Here is a 20,166-nt window from a genome sequence, read left to right on the forward strand (position 1 = left end):
ATTTATCAGTTCAGTATTTCTTCCTCTTTAGACCTTTGAGACATGAGTGGTTAAACTGGCAAAGCTTAGCTCTTTTTTTTAATTTGCTTTAACTTTTAAAATAGCACGTAATGGTATTTATTCTTATTTTTGTATTCTTTGTTGTTCGAGTGTATGAAAGAATTTATTTTATTCTCACATTAAAAATTTTGGGGCACTGACACTTAAAAAGAAAAGTTTGATACTTAAGTTAAAATTTATAGTTAGCTTATTGAAGAGAGATTATAAAAAGTTTATGAAGGAAGCCTTTAACCCACATCATTTAAACTTATTTTTTCCTCCTTGAAATTATAATTGGTAAAATTGTATAAATGTTTTTATTTTACATGAAGTTTATTCAGATATTCAGATGCTTCCTGAATACAAACATTTTGTTCATAAACCATATTGGAAATGACACATTAGAATCTTAAGTATTTTCAGGAAGTAGTTTGCCTCAGTTTTGTGTAGTAGTCTGTATTTGAATTTAATTTTCTGCCTCAAGCATTCAAGATTTACTGGTTAGCAATCATGGAGCCATACACTTTTTAGGTAGAATTCAAGCTAGACCATTCCTGAACTATATTACCATATTTTGCCCTATAGAACCTAATGTAAGATGTAAGCCTGTATTATTTTGTAATCCAAAATCTTGTGTGCCTGTGTTGTGTGTCCTTTAATCATCTCTTAAGTACCCATCCATGATGGCCATTAGGTTAAAAAATAATCATAATTATGGGTACTAGATTCTTTGAAACATACCGATCAGAACTGAGGCATCTTTGAAGTTATGTTTTTGGCTCTTGCCCCAGAAAATACACATATGACAATGAGCCAGATATGTAAATAATAGCTAAGAAAATATGCACAGAGAGCTCAATTATATTACAAGTAAGTTTTAAGGATTCACCTATAAGGTTTGGATCAGAACCTGAATCTTAAGCCCTCAGTATCCAATATTGCTTTTTATAGAGATGTTATGTAACATTCCTATGTTATTTGGAGTGATTTGTTGGTTATCTTTGGTAGCTGGGAGAAAAGGCGGTGAGATTAAATTGAACCTGTACGTGATTTGTTCTAAACTTTTTTAGAAACGCCACCTCCTGGATATATCAGTGAAGATGGAGAAACAAGTGATCAACAGTTGAACCAAAGTATGGATACAGGTAAAAATATTTTTCAAAATTCCTCAGTAATTAGATACACATTTTTGCCTTGTTGGAAACTCACTAGAGTTATTCATAACCCTTACATTTAGAGAAGTTGGGACATATCAAAAAAAAGAATCATCTTGATTTAATAATCATATTTGAATCATCAGAGAGAGGAGTCAGTGAAAGATTAACGTATGCTACTCTGCAGAATAATTGTTAGAATTTTCTCTTATTAGAGTAAACAAATAAAAATGGGAGAACACTCACTTTTCTTTTTAAAATATTGATATTCTGTGCTTCTGTTTAAAGTTTTAGGTACTCTATGAATAAATGTCTTTGTGATGAAAGATTCTAATTAATTATCCCAATAACAGGCTTTCAGAGGAACTTGGAAGTAAGAGATGGGGATCAGCTTTTCAGTGCTCTTTTAACTTACTAGTGAGTTCTGAATTATAGTAGATTGTTTACACAAAATACCTTGTATATTGTACCTGACCTAATGCAATTAATTTCTAATATTTAGCTATCAGCTTAAAACACAGTGAAGAAAAAATTGACATGTAATAGATATTACACACATCAAAGCTTTAAAACAGTTGTTATGTAATAAAATGTATATAACCCATCAGAACTAACAGGTTACCAGTGAAATAGCTGTGATGTCATTGTAATTGTATGTTTTGATCTATTTCACCCTGGTTATATCTTAAGGATTGGACACCTTAATATCACAACCTCCCAAATTATAGCATCCGCTTTTCTACACAGTTTATACTAAAGCATTCTGCAGTTATGATAATCTAAGTTATTTTTTACATGGTGGGGGCTGGGGTGGTTGGCTTTTACAATAATTCTGTCGTTTAAATTCTTCCATTATTTAGACTCCCAAGTGAAGAAGTTTCTGCTATAGCTAATCATACTTATAGCTTTTCAAAATAGTAGATAACCAAGAAAAGTAGATGATGATCATTGGAAATAACGTATGTTTTTTAAAAAAAATTTTTTTTTGGCCATGCAGCTTGTGGGATCTTAGTTCCCTGCCCTCAGCAGTGAAAGCGCAGAGTCCTAACCACTGGACCTCCAGGGAATTCCCCATATTATACATCTTAATGCAAATATCTTACGGCAAATGACATTTGGATTTCTGAATATATCTTCCTAAGAAATGCATGTGTGTCAAAGAACTGTATTCCTAAATCAGTCATGTTGATGGACAGTTGCTACTGTGACACTTAGAAGTGAATGCCAATAAAAATATGCCCTAATGACATCATTAATCATCAAGGAAATGCAAATCAAAACCATAATAACATATCACTTCACACCCTCTAGAACGGCTATAATCAAAAAAGGGGGAAGTCTCAATGAAGATCGGAGAAGTTGGAGTCTTCATATGTTGCTAATGGGAATGTAAAATGGTTCAGTTACCTTGGAAAGATTTGCTATTCCTCAAAGTTAAATATAGTATAACAATAGACCCAGCAATTTCACCCAAGAAAATTGAACATATGTCCACATTAAACTTGTAAACAAATGTTCATGTAAGCATTATTCATAGTAGTCCAAAATTGGAAACAACCCAAACTGTCTATCAAATGATTAATGGATAAATTAAATGATTTATATCCATACGTTAGAATATTATTCAACCACATAAAGGAATGAAGTACTGATGCATGCTACAACATTGATGAACCTTGAAAGCATTATATTAGGTGAAAGAAGCCAGGCACAAAAGGCCTTAAGGATTCCAGTTAGTGCACAAATGCCTATTCTACAATATAGCTGAAACATGGGAAGAACAGTAAGATGAATATAATCATTGGTTATGATAATGGTCAAAATCTAAAAGTGGATAATAAGCTGAATCAACTAAAATGAATTCAATGTTTTGGGGCTAGCTTTGAACGTAACCTAATATTTCTAATTCTGTTTCAGTGGGGGGAAATGTTACTGTCTTTTCAAAATGACACATTTAAAATTATTTAGTGTAATGACAGTAACAGTGTGAATATTTGATTCATGAGATGCTAAAAGTTGGTTTAAATACCAGTCTTCTACCTGCTATCTGTTGTTCTCTCAGTGCCATGGGAAGAATTTTCTGACTGATGCAGGGTCCCAATTTAGAACAAAATTGACCTGTTTTTAAACTCTGGTCCATACCTTACCTGAGGGAAGGACATAATTAAATTGATCTTTCAAGCTCTGCTGGAATAGAAGGAGTTAATATTTTTTAAAAGGGTAACCAGAGGAGAATTCTCTGGCAGTCCAGTAGTTAGGACTCTGCTTCTACTGCAGGAGGCATGGGTTCAATCCCTGGTCGGGGAACTAAGATCTAGCTGTGTGACCCTCCCCCCCAAAATAAATAAATAAATAAGAATAAATATAAACAAACAAAAAAGTAACCATAGGACAAATAATGCAGAATACAGAACTGTATGAACAAGTACCTGTTACTTTTCGCTTTGCTTTTTCTTTTTTTAAAAATTTCTCCGGTCAAGCCTTCATTCTTTAAAGTTTGTGGACATTAAGGATCAGGCTGAACATCACAAGAAATATAAGTTTGATTTAGTTCTAATTTTTTTTTTCTTGCAAGCCAGTCATTTTGTATACCCCTAGACAAGGTTCACATACCCCACTTAGGAGACAGCTTCTCTAACCAAATGCATAGCGGCAGGATAGTATGGTTGGACTCTGAACTAGACTACCTGAGTTTGAATTGTCCCTCTGCTATATACTAGCTAGATGACCGAGGCACACAGTTTCCTTATCTGTAAATTACGAATAATTATAGTACCAAACCCATAGGGTTGTTAATAGTTAATTTTTTGTAAAGAAGTTAAATGTTCCTAACTTACAGTAAATACTATGTGAGTATATTTAAAGAAAATATAAAAGAATGAATTAACCATTAAGAAAAAGGAAGAAACTTGATTGCATGAAAATTAGAAGTAAATTGAGGGACTGAGATCCAGAAGCAGAAGCAGTTTAATCTTCATGACTACAATCTTCTAAATAAAATAGGAAAATAAGGTTATTTGTCAAGAATGGAGGGTCAGGTTTGAGAACTTAAAGGTAGTGGTCTTATTGGCTATGCCATCTGTGCAGTGTTTTACAGTTTTTAGCATAGATATATAGCATTTCTGTCATTAGATGCATTCTTCACTGTTTTAACCTTTTCATGCTATTGTAAATGTTTATTTTTCAATTTTATTTTTAATTGTTTTTTCCTAGGATATAGAATAAAATTTGATTTTTGTATGTTGATCTTTTTTCCTGAACTTTGCTAAAATCACTTTTTGTATCTAGTATTCTGTAGATTCCTAAGATTTTCTATACATACTACCTTGCCATCTCTTAAATAAAGACAGTTTTACTTCTTGCTTTCTAATCTTTATGCTTTCTTCTTTTTCTTTTCTGGCTGAGACCTACAGTAAACTATTGAATAGAAATACTAAGAATGGATATTTTTGCATTGTTCTTGATCATAGGGGGAATACATTTAATAATTCCCCCAATAAGTTAGATGTTAATTACAGATTTTTAATAGATTATCTTTATCAGATTGAGGATTTTCCATTCTGTTCCTAGTGTTCTGAGTGTTTGTAATGAGTGACTGTGGAATTTTGCCCATACTTTTTCTGCATCTATTGAGAAGATAATACAGTTTTACTCTTCTTGAGTGAATTCCACTAAATGATTTTTCTAATAACAAATGAATTTTGACCTTATTTGGTTATGATAAATTATACTTTTAAAATATTTATGGATTTGATTTGCTAATGTTCTTAAAAGGATATTCACATCTATGTTTATGAGAGATTTTGGTCTTTAGTTTTCTTGTAATGTTTTTCTGTAGTTTCAATATCATAATTATGCTGGGATCAAAATATATTGGATGAGGTTTTCTAATATTTTCTGAAAGACTTTGCATAGGATTGGAATTAATTCTTCCTTAAACACTTGATAGCTTCTACCAGAGAAGCCATCATTTATAGCGAAGGGTTTTTTAAATTGAGAGTTATTTAGATTTTCAATTTTTTGTGTTGATGTGCTAACTTGTGTCTTATAAGATATTTTGTTCATTTCATCTGAATGGTAGATTTTATTGCTATAAAGTTATTTCTAATCTGTTATCCTCTTCTTGTCTGCAATATCAAGTAAATCTTGATGACCCATTTTTTACTTAAAATGTTGATAGTTTGACTTTTCTCTTTTATTCTTGATAAGTCTTGCAGGGGCTTTATCAGTTAATATTTTTAAAGAACCAGTTTTTGGCTTCTTAAACTTTTCTCTTGTGTTTGCTTTTTTACTGCTTGATTTTATTTCTATTCTGCATTATTTTCTTCTACTTACTTCCCATTTAATTTGGTCATTTTAGACCCTTGTAGCTTAAATTTAGGTCATTGATTCTTTTGTATTTTTTTCGATTGATTCTTTTTTTCTTGTCTGAGCCTCTATACATTATTTATTTAATTTTGTTCATTTTTTTACACAGCAGTGTCTTATGAGTTATCCATTTTATACATATTAGTGTATATATGTCAATCCCAATCTCCCAATTCATCACCTCCTCCCGCCCCCCAGCCACTTTCACCCCGTGGTGTCCATACGTTTCTTCTCTACATCTGTATCTCAATTTCTGCCCTGCAAACCGGTTCATCTGTACCATTTTTCTAGGTTCCACATATATGCGTTAATATACGATATTTGTTTTTCTCTTTCTGACTGACTTCACTGTATATGACAGTCTCTAGATCCATCCACGTCTCTACAAATGACCCAATTTCGTTCCTTTTTATGGCTGAGTAGTATTCCATTGTATATATGTACCACATCTTCTTTATCCATTCGTCTGTCGATGGGCATTTAGGTTGCTTCCATGTCCTGGCTATTGTAAATAATGCAGTGAACACTGGGGGGCATGTGTCTTTTTGAATTGTGGTTTTCTCTGGGTATATGCCCAGTAGTGGGATTGCTGGGTCATATGGTAATTTTTTAGTTTTTTAAAGAACCTCCATACTGTTCTCCATAGTGCCTGTATCCATTTACATTCCCACCAACAGTGCAAGAGTGTTCCCTTTTCTCCACACCCTCTCCAGCTTTTATTGTTTGGAGATTTTCTGGTGATGCCCATTCTGACTGGTGTGAGGTGAAACCTCATTGTAGTTTTGATTTGCATTTCTCTAATAATTAGTGATGTTGAGCAGCTTTTCATGTGCTTCTTTGCCATCTGTATGTCTTCTTCGGAGAAATGTCTATTTAGGTCTTCTGCCCATTTTTGGATGGGTTGTTTGTTTCTTTAATATTGAACTGCATGAGCTGTTTACATATTTTGGAGATTAATCTTTGTTTGTTGATTCGTTTGCAAATATTTTCTCCCATTCTGAGGGTTTTCTTTTTGTCTTGTTTGTAGTTTCCTTTGCTGTGCAAAAGCATTTAAGTTTCATTAGGTCCCATTTGTTTGTTTTTATTTCCATTACTCTAGGAGATGGATCTAAAAAGATCTTGCTGTGATTTATGTCAAAGAGTGTTCTTCCTATGTTTTCCTCTAAGAGTTTTATAGTGTCAGGTATTATATTTAGGTCTCGAATGCATTTTGAGTTTATTTTTGTGTATGGTGTTAGGGAGTGTTCGAATTTCGTTCTTTTACATGTACATGAAACTAGCTGTCCAGTGTCCCCAGCACCACTTATTGAAGACACTGTCTTTTCTCAGTTGTATATCCTTGCCTCCTTTGTCATAGATTAGTTGACCATAGGTGTGTGGGTTTATCTCTGGGCTTTCTATCCTGTTCCATTGATCTATATTTCTGTTTTTGTGCCAGTACCATATTGTCTTGCTTACTGTAGTTTTGTAGTATAGTCTGAAGTCAGGGAGTCTGATTCCTCAAGCTCCGTTTTTTCCCTTAAGACTGCTCTGGTTATTCGGGGTCTTTTGTGTCTCCATACAAATTTTAAGATTTTTTGTTCTAGTTCTAGAAAAATTCCATTGGTAATTTGATAGGGATTGCGTTGAATCTGCAGATTACTTTGGGTAGTATAGTCATTTTCACAATATTGATTCTTCCAGTCCAAGAACATGCTATATCTCTCCATCTGTTTGTATCATCTTTCATTTCTTTCATCAGTGTCTTATAGTTTTCTGCGTACAGGTCTTTTGTCTCCCTACGTAGGTTTATTCCTAGGTATTTTATTCTTTTTGTTGCAGTGGTAAATGGGAGTGTTTCCTTAATTTCTCTTTCAGATTTTTCATCATTAGTGTATAGGAATGCAAGAAATTTCTGTGCATTAATTTTGTATCCTGCCGCTTTACCAAATTCATTGATTAGCTCTAGTATCTTTCTGGTGGCATCTTTAGGATTCTCTATGTGTAGTATCATGTCGTCTGCAAACAGTGACAGTATTACTTCTTTTCCAATTTGTATTCCTTTTATTTCTTTTTCTTCTCTGATCGCCGTGACTAGGACTTCCAAAACTATGTTGAATAGTAGTGGCGAGAGTGCACATCCGTGTTGTGGTCCTGATCTTAGAGGAAATGCTTTCAGTTTTTCACCATTGAGAATGGTATTTGCTGTGGGTTTGTGGTATATGGGCTTTATTATGTTGAGGTAGGTTCCTTCTATGCCCACTTTCTGGAGAGTTTTTATTGTAAATGGGTGTTGAATTTTGTCAAAAGCTTTTTCTGTGTCTATTGAGATGATATGGTTTTTCTTCTTCAGTTTGTTAATATGGTGTATCACATTGATTGATTTGTGTATATTGAAGAATCCTTGCATTCCTGGGATAAATCCCACTTGATCATGGTGTATGATCCTTTTCATGTGTTGTTGGATTCTGTTTGCTAGTCTTTGTTTGTGGATTTCTACATCTATATTCATCAGTGATATTGGTCTGTAGTTTTCTTTTTTTGTAGCATGTTTGGTTTTGATATCAGGTGATGGTGGGCTCATAGAATGAGTTTGGGAGTGTTCCTTCCTCTGCAATTTTTTGGAAGAGTTTGAGAAGGATTGGTGTTAGCTCTTCTCTAAATGTTTGATAGAATTCACCTGTGAAGCCATCTGGTCCTGAACTTTTGTTTGTTGGAAGTTTTTTTTTTTTTTTTTTTTTTTAGAGTGAATCAAAATTCATTTATTGCAGTAATCTTTATGTCTATACAAGGCAATCCTCTATTACTCTGCTTGTCCAAGTTAGGAGTTTTTTTTTTTTTTTTTTTTTAACATCTTTATTGGGGTATAATTGCTTTACAATGGTGTGTTAGTTTCTGCTTTATAACAAAGTGAATCAGTCATACATAAACATATGTTCCCATATGTCTTCCCTCTTGCGTCTCCCTCCCTCCCACCCTCCCTATCCCACCCCTCCAGGCTGTCACGAAGCACCGAGCCAATATCCCTGTGCCATGCGGCTGCTTCCCACTAGCTATCTACCTTACTACGTTTGTTAGTGTGTATATGCCCATGACTCTCTCTCGCCCTGTCACAGCTCACCCTTCCCCCTCCCCATAACCTCAAGTCCGTTCTCTAGGAGGTCTGCGTCTTTATTCCTGCTTTACCCCTAGGTTCTTCATGACATTTTTTTTCTTAAATTCCATATATATGTGTTAGCATACGGTATTTGTCTTTTTCTTTCTGACTTACTTCACTCTGTATGACAGACTCTAGGTCTATCCACCTCATTACAAATAGCTCAATTTCGTTTCTTTTTATGGCTGAGTAATATTCCATTGTATATATGTGCCACATCTTCTTTATCCATTCATCTGATGATGGGCACTTAGGTTGTTTCCATCTCCGGGCTATTGTAAATAGAGCTGCAATGAACATTTTGGTACATGACTCTTTTTGAATTTTGGTTTTCTCAGGGTATATGCCCAGTAGTGGGATTGCTGGGTCCTATGGTAGTTCTATTTGTTGTTTTTTAAGGAACCTCCATACTGTTCTCCATAGTGGCTGTACCAATTCACATTCCCACCAGCAGTGCAAGAGTGTTCCCTTTTCTCCACACCCTCTCCAGCATTTATTGTTTCTAGATTTTTTGATGATGGCCATTCTGACTGGTGTGAGATGATATCTCATTGTAGTTTTGATTTGCATTTCTCTAATGATTAATGATGTTGAGCATTCTTTCATGTGTTTGTTGGCAGTCTGTATATCTTCTCTGGAGAAATGTCTATTTAGGTCTTCAGCCCATTTTTGGATTGGGTTGTTTGTTTTCTTGTTATTGAGCTGCATGAGCTGCTTGTAAATTTTGGAGATTAATCCTTTGTCGGTTGCTTCATTTGCAAATATTTTCTCCCATTCTGAGGGTTGTCTTTTGGTCTTCTTTATGGTTTCGTTTGCTGTGCAAAAGCTTTGAAGTTTCATTAGGTCCCATTTGTTTATTTTTGTTTTTATTTCCATTACTCTAGGAGGTGGGTCAGAAAGGATCTTACTGTGATTTATGTCATAGAGTGTTCTGCCTATGTTTTCCTCTAAGAGTTTGATAGTTTCTGGCCTTACATTTAGGTCTTTAATCCATTTTGAGCTTATTTTTGTGTATGGTGTTAGGGAGTGATCTAATCTCATACTTTTACATGTACCTGTCCAGTTTTCCCAGCACCAATTATTGAAGAGGCTGTCCTTTCTCCACTGTACATTACTGCCACCTTTATCAAAGATAAGGTGTCCATATGTGCATGGGTTTATCTCTGGGCTTTCTATCCTGTTCCATTGATCTATCTTTCTGTTTTTGTGCCAGTACCGTACCGTCTTGATAACTGTAGCTTTGTAGTATAGTCTGAAGTCAGGGAGCCTGATTCCTCCAGTTCCTTCTTTCGTTCTCAAGATTGCTTTGGCTATTCGGGGTCTTTTGTGTTTCCATACAAATTGTGAAATTTTTTGTTCTAGTTCTGTGAAAAATGCCAGTGGTAGTTTGATAGGGATTGCATTGAATCTATAGATTGCTTTGGGTATTAGAGTCATTTTCACAATGTTGATTCTTCCAATCCAAGAACATGATATATCTCTCCATCTATTTGTATCATCTTTAATTTCTTTCATCAGTGTCTTATAATTTTCTGCTTACAGGTCTTTTGTCTCCTTAGGTAGGTTTATTCCTAGATATTTTATTCTTTTTGTTGCAATGGTAAATGGGAGTGTTTTCTTGATTTCACTTTCAGATTTTTCATCATTAGTGTATAGGAATGCCAGAGATTTCTGTGCATTAATTTTGTATCCTGCCACTTTACCAAATTCATTGATTAGCTCTAGTAGTTTTCTGGTAGCATCTTTAGGGTTCTCTATGTATAGGATCATGTCATCTGCAAACAGTGACAGCTTTACTTCTTCTTTTCCGATTTGGATTCCTTTTATTTCCTTTTCTTCTCTGATTGCTGTGGCTAAAACTTCCAAAACTATGTTGAATAAGAGTGGTGAGAGTGGGCAACCTTGTCTTGTTCCTGATCTTAGTGGAAATGCTTTCAGTTTTTCACCATTGAGGATGATGTTTGCTGTGGGCTTGTCATATATGGCCTTTATTATGTTGAGGAAAGTTCCCTCTATGCCTACTTTCTGCAGGGTTTTTTATCATAAATGGGTGTTGAATTTTGTCAAAAGCTTTCTCTGCATCTACTGAGATGATCATATGGTTTTTCTCCTTCAATTTGTTAATATGGTTTATCACATTGATAGATTTGCGTATATTGAAGAATCCTTGCATTCCTGGAGTAAACCCCACTTGATCATGGTGTATGATCCTTTTAATGTGCTGTTGGATTCTGTTTGCTAGTATTTTGTTGAGGATTTTTGCATCTATGTTCATCAGTGATATTGGCCTGTAGTTTTCTTTCTTTGTGACAGCCTTGTCTGGTTTTGGTATCAAGGTGATGGTGGCCTCGTAGAAGGAGTTTGGGAGTGTTCCTCCCTCTGCTATATTTTGGAAGAGTTTGAGAAGGATAGGTGTTAGCTCTTCTCTAAATGTTTGATAGAATTCGCCTGTGAAGCCATCTGGTCCTGGGCTTTTCTTTGTTGAAGATTTTTAATCACAGGTTTAATTTCATTACTTGTGATTGGTCTGCTCATATTTTCTGTTTCTTCCTTGTTCAGTTTTGGAAGGTTATACCTTTCTCAGAATTTGTCCATTTTATTGGCATAGAGTTGCTTGTAGTATTCTCTTAGGCTGCTTTGTATTTCTGCGGTGCCTGTTGTAACTTCTATTTCATTTCAAATTTTCTTATTTTGAGTCCTCTCCCTCTTTTTCTTGATGAGTCTGGCTAATGGTTTATGTTTATCTTCTCAAAGAACCAGCTTTTAGTTTTATTGATCTTTGCCATTGTTTTCTTTGTCTCTATTTCATTTATTTCTACTCTGATCTTTATGATTTCTTTCCTTCTACTAACTTTGGGTTTTGGTTGTTCTTCTTTCTCTAGTTCCTTTAGGTGTTAGGTTAGATTGTTTATTTGAGATGTTTGTTGTTTCTTTAGGTAGGATTGTATTCCTGTAAACTTCCCTCTTAGAACTGCTTTTGCTGTATCCCGTAGGTTTTGGATCGTCATGTTTTCGTTGTCATTTGTCTCTAGGTATTTTTTGATTTCCTCTTTGATTTCTTCAGTGATCTCTTGGTTATTTAGTAATGTATTGTTTAGCCTCTATGTGCTTGTGGTTTTTTTTAACTTTTTTTCCCTGTAATTGATTTCTAATCTCATAGTGTTGTGGTCAGAAAAGATGCTTGATATGATTTCAATTTCTTAAATTTACTGAGGCTTCATTTGTGACCTAAAATGTGATCCATCATGGAGAATGTTCCATGTGCACTTGAGAAGAAAGTGTAATCTGCAGTTTTTGGATGCAGTGTCCTATAAATATCAATTAAATCTGTCTGGTCTATTGTGTCATTTAAAGCTTGTGTTTCCTTATTAATTGTCTGGATGATCTGTCCATTGGTGTAAGTGAGGTGTTAAAGTCCCCCACTATTATTGTGTTACTGTCGATTTCCTCTTACAGTTTTTAGCACTTGCCTTATGTATTGATGTGTTCCTATGTTGGGTGCATATATATTTATAATTGTTATATCTCTTCTTGGATTGATCCCTTGATCATTATGTCGTGTCCTTCCTTGTCTCCTATAACATTCTTTATTTTAAGGTCTGTTTTATCTGATGTGAGTATTGCTACTTCAGCTTTCTTTTGATTTCCATTTGCATGGAATATCTTTTTCCATCCCCTCACTTTCAGTCTGTATGTGTCCCTAGGTCTGAAGTGGGTCTCTTGTAGAGACAGCATATGTGTGGGTCTTGTTTTTGTATTCATTCAGTGAGCCTCTGCCTTTTGATTGGGGCATTTAATCCATTCACGTTTAAGGTAATTATCGATATGTATGTTCCTATGACCATTTTCTTAATTGTTTTGGGTTTGTTTTTGTAGGTCCTTTTCTTCTCTTGTGTTTCCCACTTAGAGAAGAAGTTCCTAAACATTTGTTGTAGAGCTGGTTTGTGGGGGCTGAATTCTTTTAGCTTTTGCTTGTCTGTAAAGCTTTTGATTTCTCCATCAAATCTGAATGAGATCCTTGCCGGGTAGAGTAATCTTGGTTGTGGGTTCTTCCCTTTCATCACTTTAAATATGTTATGCCACTCCCTTCTGGCTTGTAGAGTTTCTGCTGAGAAATCAGCTGTTAACCTTATGGGAGCTCCTTTATATGTTATTTGTCGTTTTTCCCTTGCTGCTTTCAATAATTTTTCTTTGTATTTAATTTTTGCCAGTTTGATCACTGTGTGTCTCGGTGTCTTTCTCCTTGGGTTTATCCTGTATGGGACTGTCTGCGCTTCCTGGACTTGGGTGGCTATTTCCTCTCCCGTGTTAGGGAAGTTTTAGACTATAATCTCTTCATATATTTGCTCGGGTCCTTTCTCTCTCTCTTCTCCTTCTGGGACCCCAATAATGCGAATGTTGTTGTGTTTAATGTTGTCCCAGAGATCTCTTAGGCTGTCTTCATTTCTTTTCATTCTTTTTTCTTTATTCTGTTCTGCAGCCGTGAATTCCACCATTCTGTCTTCTAGGTCACTTATCCATTCTTCTGCCTCAGTTATTCTGCTGTTGATTCCTCGTAGTGTGTTTGTCGTTTCAGTTATTGTATTGTTCATCTCTGTTTGTTCTTTAATTCTTCTAGGTCTTTATTAAACATTTCTTGCACCTTCTTGATCTTTGCCTCCATTCTTTTTCCGAGGTCCTGGATCATCTTCACTATCATTATTCTAAATTCTTTTTCTTGAAGCTGGCTTATCTCCACTTCATTTAGTTGTTTTTCTGGTGTTTTATCTTGTTTCTTCATCTGGTATATAGCCCTCTGCCTTTTCATCTTGTCTACCTTTCTGTGAATGTGGTTTTTGTTCCACAGGCTGCAGGATTGTAGTTCTTCTTGCTTCTGCTGTCTGCCGTCTGGTGGATGAGGCTATCTAAGAGGATTATGCAAGTTTCCTGATGGGAGTGACGGGTCATTAATTCTTTTCTAATGTAAGCATTTAAAATTAAAATTTCCCTCTAAGCCGTACTTTAGCTTCATACCAAAAGTTTTAATAAGTTATTTTTCATTATTATTATTATTATTCAACATCTTTATTGGAGTATAATTGCTTCATAATGGTGTGTTAGTTTCTGCTGTATAACAAAGTGAATGAGCTATACATATACATCTATCCGCATATGGCCTCTCTCTTGCGTCTCCCTCTCACCCTCCCTATCCCACCCCTCTTGGTGGGCAAAGAGCAATGAGCTGATCTCCCTGTGCTATGCAGCTGCTTTCCAATAGCTATCTGTTTTACATTTTGTAGTGTATATATGTCCCTGCCACTCTCTCATTTCCTCCCAGCCTACCCTTCCCCCTCCCCATGTCCTGAAGTCCATTCTCTATGTCTGCATCTTTATTCCTGTCTAGCCCCAAGGTTCTTCAGAACCTTTTTTTTTTTTAAGATTTAATATATATGTGTTAGCATACAGTATTTGTTTTTCTCTTTCTGACTTACTCCACTCTGTATGGTCCATCCACCTCAGTACAAATAACTCAATTTCGTTTCTTTTTACGGTTGAGTAATATTCCATTGTATATATGTGCCACATATTCTTTATCCATTCATCTTAGGTTGACACTAAGATGGACACTTTGGTTGGTTCCATGTCTTGGCTATTGTAAATAAAGCTGCAGTGAACATTGTGGTACATGACTCTTTTTTTGAGTTATGGTTTTCTCAGGGTATATGCCCAGCAAGGGGATTGCTCTGTCGTATGGTAGTCCTATTTTGAGTTTTTTGAGGAACCTCCATACTGTTCTCCGTAGTGGCTGTATCAGTTTACGTTCCCACCAACAGTGCAAGAGGGTTCCCTTTTCTCCACACCCTCTCCAGCATTTATTGTTTGTAGATTTCTTTGATGATAGTCATTCTGACCGGTGTGAGGTGATAACTCATTGTAGCTTTGATTTGCATTTCTCTAATAATAAGTGATGTTGAGAATCCTTTCATGTGTTTGTTGGCAATCTGTATATCTTCTTTGGAGAAATTTCTGTTTAGGTCTTCTGCCCATTTTTGGATTGGGTTGTTTGTTTTTTTTGATATTGAGCTGCATGTGCTGCCTATATATTTTGGAGATTAATCCTTTGTCAGTTGCTTCGTTTGCAAATATTTTCTCCCATCCTGAGGGTTGTCTTTTCATCTTGTTTATGGTTTCCTTTGCTGTGCAAAAGCTTTGAAGTTTCATTAGGTCCCATTTGTTTATTTTTGTTTTTATTTCCCTTTCTCTAGGAGGTGGGTCAAAAAGGACCTTGCTTTGATTTACGTCATAGAGTGTTCTGCCTATGTTGTCCTCTAAAAGTTTTATAGTGTCTGCCCTTTATTAGGTCTTTAATCCATTTTGAGTTTATTTTTGTGTATGGTGTTAGGGAGTGTTCTAATTTCATTCTTTTCCGTGTAGCTGTCCAGTTTTCCCAGTACCACTTATTGAAGAGGATGGCTTTTCTCCATTGTATATTCTTAACCTCTTTTATCAAAGATAAAGTGACCATATGTGCATGAGTTTATCTTATATTCTTACCTCCTTTATCAAAGATAAGGTGACCATGTGTGCATGGGTTTATCTCTGGGCTTTCTATCCTTTTCTATTGATCTATATTTCTATTTTTGTGCCAATACCATACTGCCTTGATTACTGTACGTTTTTAGTATAGTCTGAAGTTAGGGATCCTGATTCTTCCAGCTCCGTTTTTCTTTCTCAAGATTGCTTTGGCTAATCTGGGTCTTTGGTGTTTCCATACAAATTGTGAAATTTTTTTGTTGTAGTTCTATGAAAAATGCTATTGGTAGTTTGATAGGGATTGCATTGAATCTCTAGATTGCTTTGGGTAGTATAGTTATTTTCACAATATTGATTCGTCCAATCGAAGAACATGGTATATCTCTCTGTTTGTATCATCTTTCATTTCTTTCATCAGTGTCTTATAGTTTTCTGCATAGAGGTCTTTTGTCTCCTTAGGTAGGTTTATTCCTAGGTATTTTATTCTTTTTGTTGCAATGATAAATGGGAGTGTTTCCTTAATTTCTCTTTCAGTTTTCTCATCATTACTGTATAGGAATGCAAGAGATTTCTGTGCATTAATTTTGTATCCTGCTACTTTACCAAATTCATTGATTAGCTCTAGTATCTTTCTGGTGGCATCTTTAGGATTCTCTATGTATAGTATCATGCCATCGGCAAACAGTGACAGCTTTAATTCTTCTTTGCCGATTTGGATTCCTTTTATTTCTCTTTCTTCTCTGGTTGCTGTGGCTAAAACCTCCAAAACTATGTTGAATAATAGTGGCGAGAGTGGACATCCTTGTCTTGTTTCCAATCTTAGAGGAAATGGTTTCAGTTTTTCACCATTGAGAATGATGTTGGCTGTGGGTTTGTCATATATGCCCTTTATTATGTTGAGGTAAGTTCCCTTTGTGCCCACTTTCTGGAGGGTTTGTATGATAAATGGGTGTTGAATATTGTCAAAAGCTTTTTCTGCGTCTATTGAGATGATCATAAGGTTTTTCTCCTTCAGGTTGTTAATTTGGCTTATCACATTGATTAATTTGTGTATATTGAAGAATCCTTGCATTCTTGAGATAAACCCCACTTCATCATGGTGTGTTGTCCTTTTAATGTGCTGCTGGATTCTGTTTGCTAGTATTTTGTTGAGGATTTTTGGCATCTGTGTTCATCAGTGATATTGGCTTGTAGTTTTCTTTTTTTGTGGCATGTTTGTCTGGTTTTGGTATCAGGATGATGGTGGCCTCGTAGAATGAGTTTGGGAGTGTTCCTCCCTCTGCTGTGTTTTGAAGAGTTTCAGAAGGATAGGTGTTAGCTCTTCTCTAAATGTTTGATAGAATTTGCCTGTGAAGCTGTCTGGTCCTGGGCTTTTGTTCGTTTGAAAATTTTTGATTGCAGTCTCAGTTTCAGTGCTTGTGATTAGTCTGTTTATATTTTCTATTTCTTCCTGGTTCAGTCTCAGAAAGTTGTGCATTTCTAAGAATTTGTCCATTTCTTCCAGTTTGTCCATTTTATTGGCATATAGTTGCTTGTAATCTCTCATGATCCTTTGTATTTCTGCAGTGTCAATTGTTACTTCTCCTTTTTCATTTCTAATTCTATTGATTTGAGTCTTCTCCCTTTTTTTCTTGATGAGTCTGGCTAATGGCTTATCAATTCTGTTTATCTTCTCAAAGAACCAGCTTTTAGTTTTATTGATCTTTGCTATCATTTCCTTCATTTCTTTTTCATTTATTTCTGATCTGATCTGTATGATTTCTTTCCTTCTGCTGACTTTGTATTTTGTTAGTTCTTCTTTCTCTAGTGCCTTTAGGTGTAAGTTTAGATTGCTTATTTGAGATGTTTCTTGAGGTAGGCTTGTATAGCTATAAACTTCCCTCTTAGAAATGCTTTTACTGCATCCCATAGGTTTTGGATCATTGTGTTTTCATTGTCATTTGTCTCTAGGTATTTTTTGGTTTCCTTTTTGATTTCTTCAGTGATCTCTTGGTTATTTAGTAGTGTATTGTTTAGCCTCCATGTGTTTGTATTTATTACACATTTTTTCCTGTAATTGATATCTAGTCTCATAGTGTTGTGGTCGGATAAGATACTTGATATGATTTCAGTTTTCTTAAATTTACCAAGGGTTTATTTGTGACCCTCGATATGGTCTCTCCTGGAGAATGTTCCATGAGCACTTGAGAACAAAGTGTAATCTGCTGTTTTTGGATGGAATGTCCTGTAAATATCAATTAAGTCCCTCTTGTTTAATGTATCATTTAAAGCTAATGTTTCCTTATTTATTTTTGTTTTGCATGATCAGTCCATTGGTGAAAGTGGGGTGTTGAAATCCCCTACTGTGATTGTGTTACCTTCAGTTTCCCCTTTTATGGCTCTTAGCATTTGCCTTAAGTATTGAGGTGCTCCTATGTTGGGTGCATATATATTTACAATTGTTATATCTTCTTCTTGGATTGATCCCTTGATCATTATGTAGTGTCCTTCCTTATCTCTTGTAATAGTCTTTATTTCAAAGTCTGTTTTGTCTGATATGAGAATTGCTACTCCAATTTTCTTTTGATTTCCATTTGCGTGGAATATCTTTTTCAATCCTGTCACTTTCAGTGTGTATGTGTCCCTAGGTCTGAAGTGGGTCTCTTGTAGACAGCATATATATGGGTCTTCTTTTTTAATCCGTTCAGCCAGTCTGTATCTTTTGGATGCAGCATTTAATCCATTTACGTTTAAGGTAGCTATCGATATGTATGTTCCTGTTACCATTTTCTTAATTGTTTTAGGTTTGTTATTGTAGGTCTTTTCCTTCTCTTGTGTTTCCTGCCTAGAGAAGTTCCTTTAGCATTTGTTGTATAGCTGGTTTGCTGGTGCTGAATTCTTTTAGCTTTTGCTTGTCTGTAAGGGTTTTAATTTCTCCATCGAATCTTCATGAGATCCTTGCTGGGTAGAGTAATCTTGGTTGTAGGGTTTTCTCTTCCATCACTTTAAATATGTCCTGCCACTCCCTTCTGGCTTGCAGAGTTTCTGCTGAAAGTTCAACTGGTAACCTTATGGGGATTCCCTTGTATGTTAATTGTTGCTTTTCCCTTGCTGCTTTTAATATTTTTTCTTTGTATTTAATTTTTGATAGTTTGATTAAAATGTGTCTTGGCGTGTTCCTCCTTGGATTTATTCTGTTTGGGACTCTCTGTGCTTCCTGAACTTGATTGACTATTTTCTTTCCCATATTAGGGAAGTTTTCAACTATAATCTCTTCAAATATTTTCTCAGTCCCTTTTTTAGTATCTTCTTCTGGGACCCCAGCAATTCGAATGTTGGTGTGTTTAATGCTGTCCCAGACGTCTCTCAGATTGTCCTCAATTCTTGTCATTCTTTTTCCTTTATTCTGCTCTGCGGTAGTTATTTCCACTATTTTATCTTCCAGGTCACTTACCCGTTCTTCTGCCTCAGTTATTCTGCTATTGATTTCTTCTAGAGAATTTTTAATTTCCTTTATTGTGTTGTTCATCATTGTTTGTGTGTTCTTTAGGTCTTCTAGGTCCTTGTTAAATATTTCTTGTATTTCCTCCATTCTGTTTCCACGATTTTGGATCATCTTTACTATCATTACTCTGAAGTCTTTTTCAGGTAGACTGCCTGTTTCCTCTTCATTTGTTTGGTCTGGTGGGTGTTCCCCTTGTTCATCTGCTGTGTATTTCTCTGTCTTCTCATTTTGCTTAACTTACTGTGTTTGGGGTCTATGTTTCACAGGCTGCAGGTTCATAGTTCCTGTTGGTTTTGGTGTCTGCTCCCAGTGGGTAAGGTTGTTTCAGTGGGTTGTGTACCTCTTCCTGGTAGAGGGGACTGGTGCCCATGTTCTGGTGGATGAGGCTGGATCTTGTCTTTCTGGTGGGCAGGGCCACGTCCAGTGGTGTGTTTTGGGGTGTTTGTGAACTTACCATTTTAGGCAGCCTCTCTGCTAATTGGTGGTTTTGTGTTCCTGTCTTGCTAGTTGTTTGGCATAGGGTGTCCAGCACTGTAGCTTGCTGGTTGTTGAGTGCAGCTCGGTCTTAGCGTTGAGGTGGAGATCTCTGGGAAAGCTTTCCCTGTTTGATATTGCGTGGGGCCAGGAGGTCTCTGGTGGACCAATGTCCTGAACTTGGCTCTCCCACCTCACAGGCTCAGGCCTGACACCCGACCATTGTACCAAGACCCTGTCAGCCACACGGCTCAGAAGAAAAGGGAGAGAAGAAAAAATTAGAAAGTAGGAAAATAAATAAATAAAATAAAGTTATTAAAATAGAAAAATTTATTAAAAATAAAAAAACTAGGAAGTAAAAAAAAGAGAGAGAAAGAAAGCAGAGAGCAACCAAACCAAAAAACAAATTCTCCAATGATAACAAGCATTAAAAACTATATTAAAAAAGAAAAACAAAAGGACAGCCAGAACCCTAGGACAAATGGCAAAAGCAAAACTATATAGACAAAACCACACAAAGAAGCTTACACATACTCACAAAATGAGAAAAAGGAAAATATATATATATCTTAAAAAAATTTAAAAAGGAAGAGAGCAACCAAATCAATGAACAAATCTACCAATGATAATAAACTCTAAATACTAAACTAAGAATAACATAAAACCAGAAACAAATTAGATGCAGAAAGCAAACCCCAAGCCTGTAGTTGCTCCCAAAGTCCATCACCTCAATTTTGGGATTATTTGTTGTCTATTCAGGTATTCCACAGATGAAGGATACATCAAGTTGACTGTGGAGATTTAATCCGCTGCTCCCGAGTCTGCTGGGAGAGATTTCCCTTTCTCTTCTTTGTTCGCACAGCTCCCAGGGGCTCAGCTTTGGATTTGGCTCCACCTCTGCGTGTAGGTTGCCTGAGGGCGTCTGTTCCCTGCCCAGACAGGACAGGGTTAAAGGAGCAGATGATTAGGGGGCTCTTTCTCACTCGGGCTCGGGGGAG

General features: G+C 35.8%; 1 protein-coding gene across 7 annotated transcripts in view; it reads left to right on the top strand.

Annotated features, from left to right (window-relative positions):
* SMAD2 (SMAD family member 2) overlaps positions 1–20,166 on the top strand; it is a 107,765-nt gene that overhangs the window by 62,170 nt on the left and 25,429 nt on the right. For all 7 annotated transcript variants that reach the window (XM_049697886.1, XM_049697885.1, XM_049697882.1 and 4 more), the window contains one exon: positions 1,110–1,184. In XM_049697886.1, coding sequence (XP_049553843.1) covers positions 1,110–1,184 — 75 coding nt within the window. The remainder of the gene's footprint in view (positions 1–1,109; positions 1,185–20,166) is intronic.

This window comes from Orcinus orca, chromosome 15, assembly GCF_937001465.1.
Source record: "Orcinus orca chromosome 15, mOrcOrc1.1, whole genome shotgun sequence".
Classification (NCBI taxonomy): Eukaryota; Metazoa; Chordata; class Mammalia; order Artiodactyla; family Delphinidae; genus Orcinus; species Orcinus orca.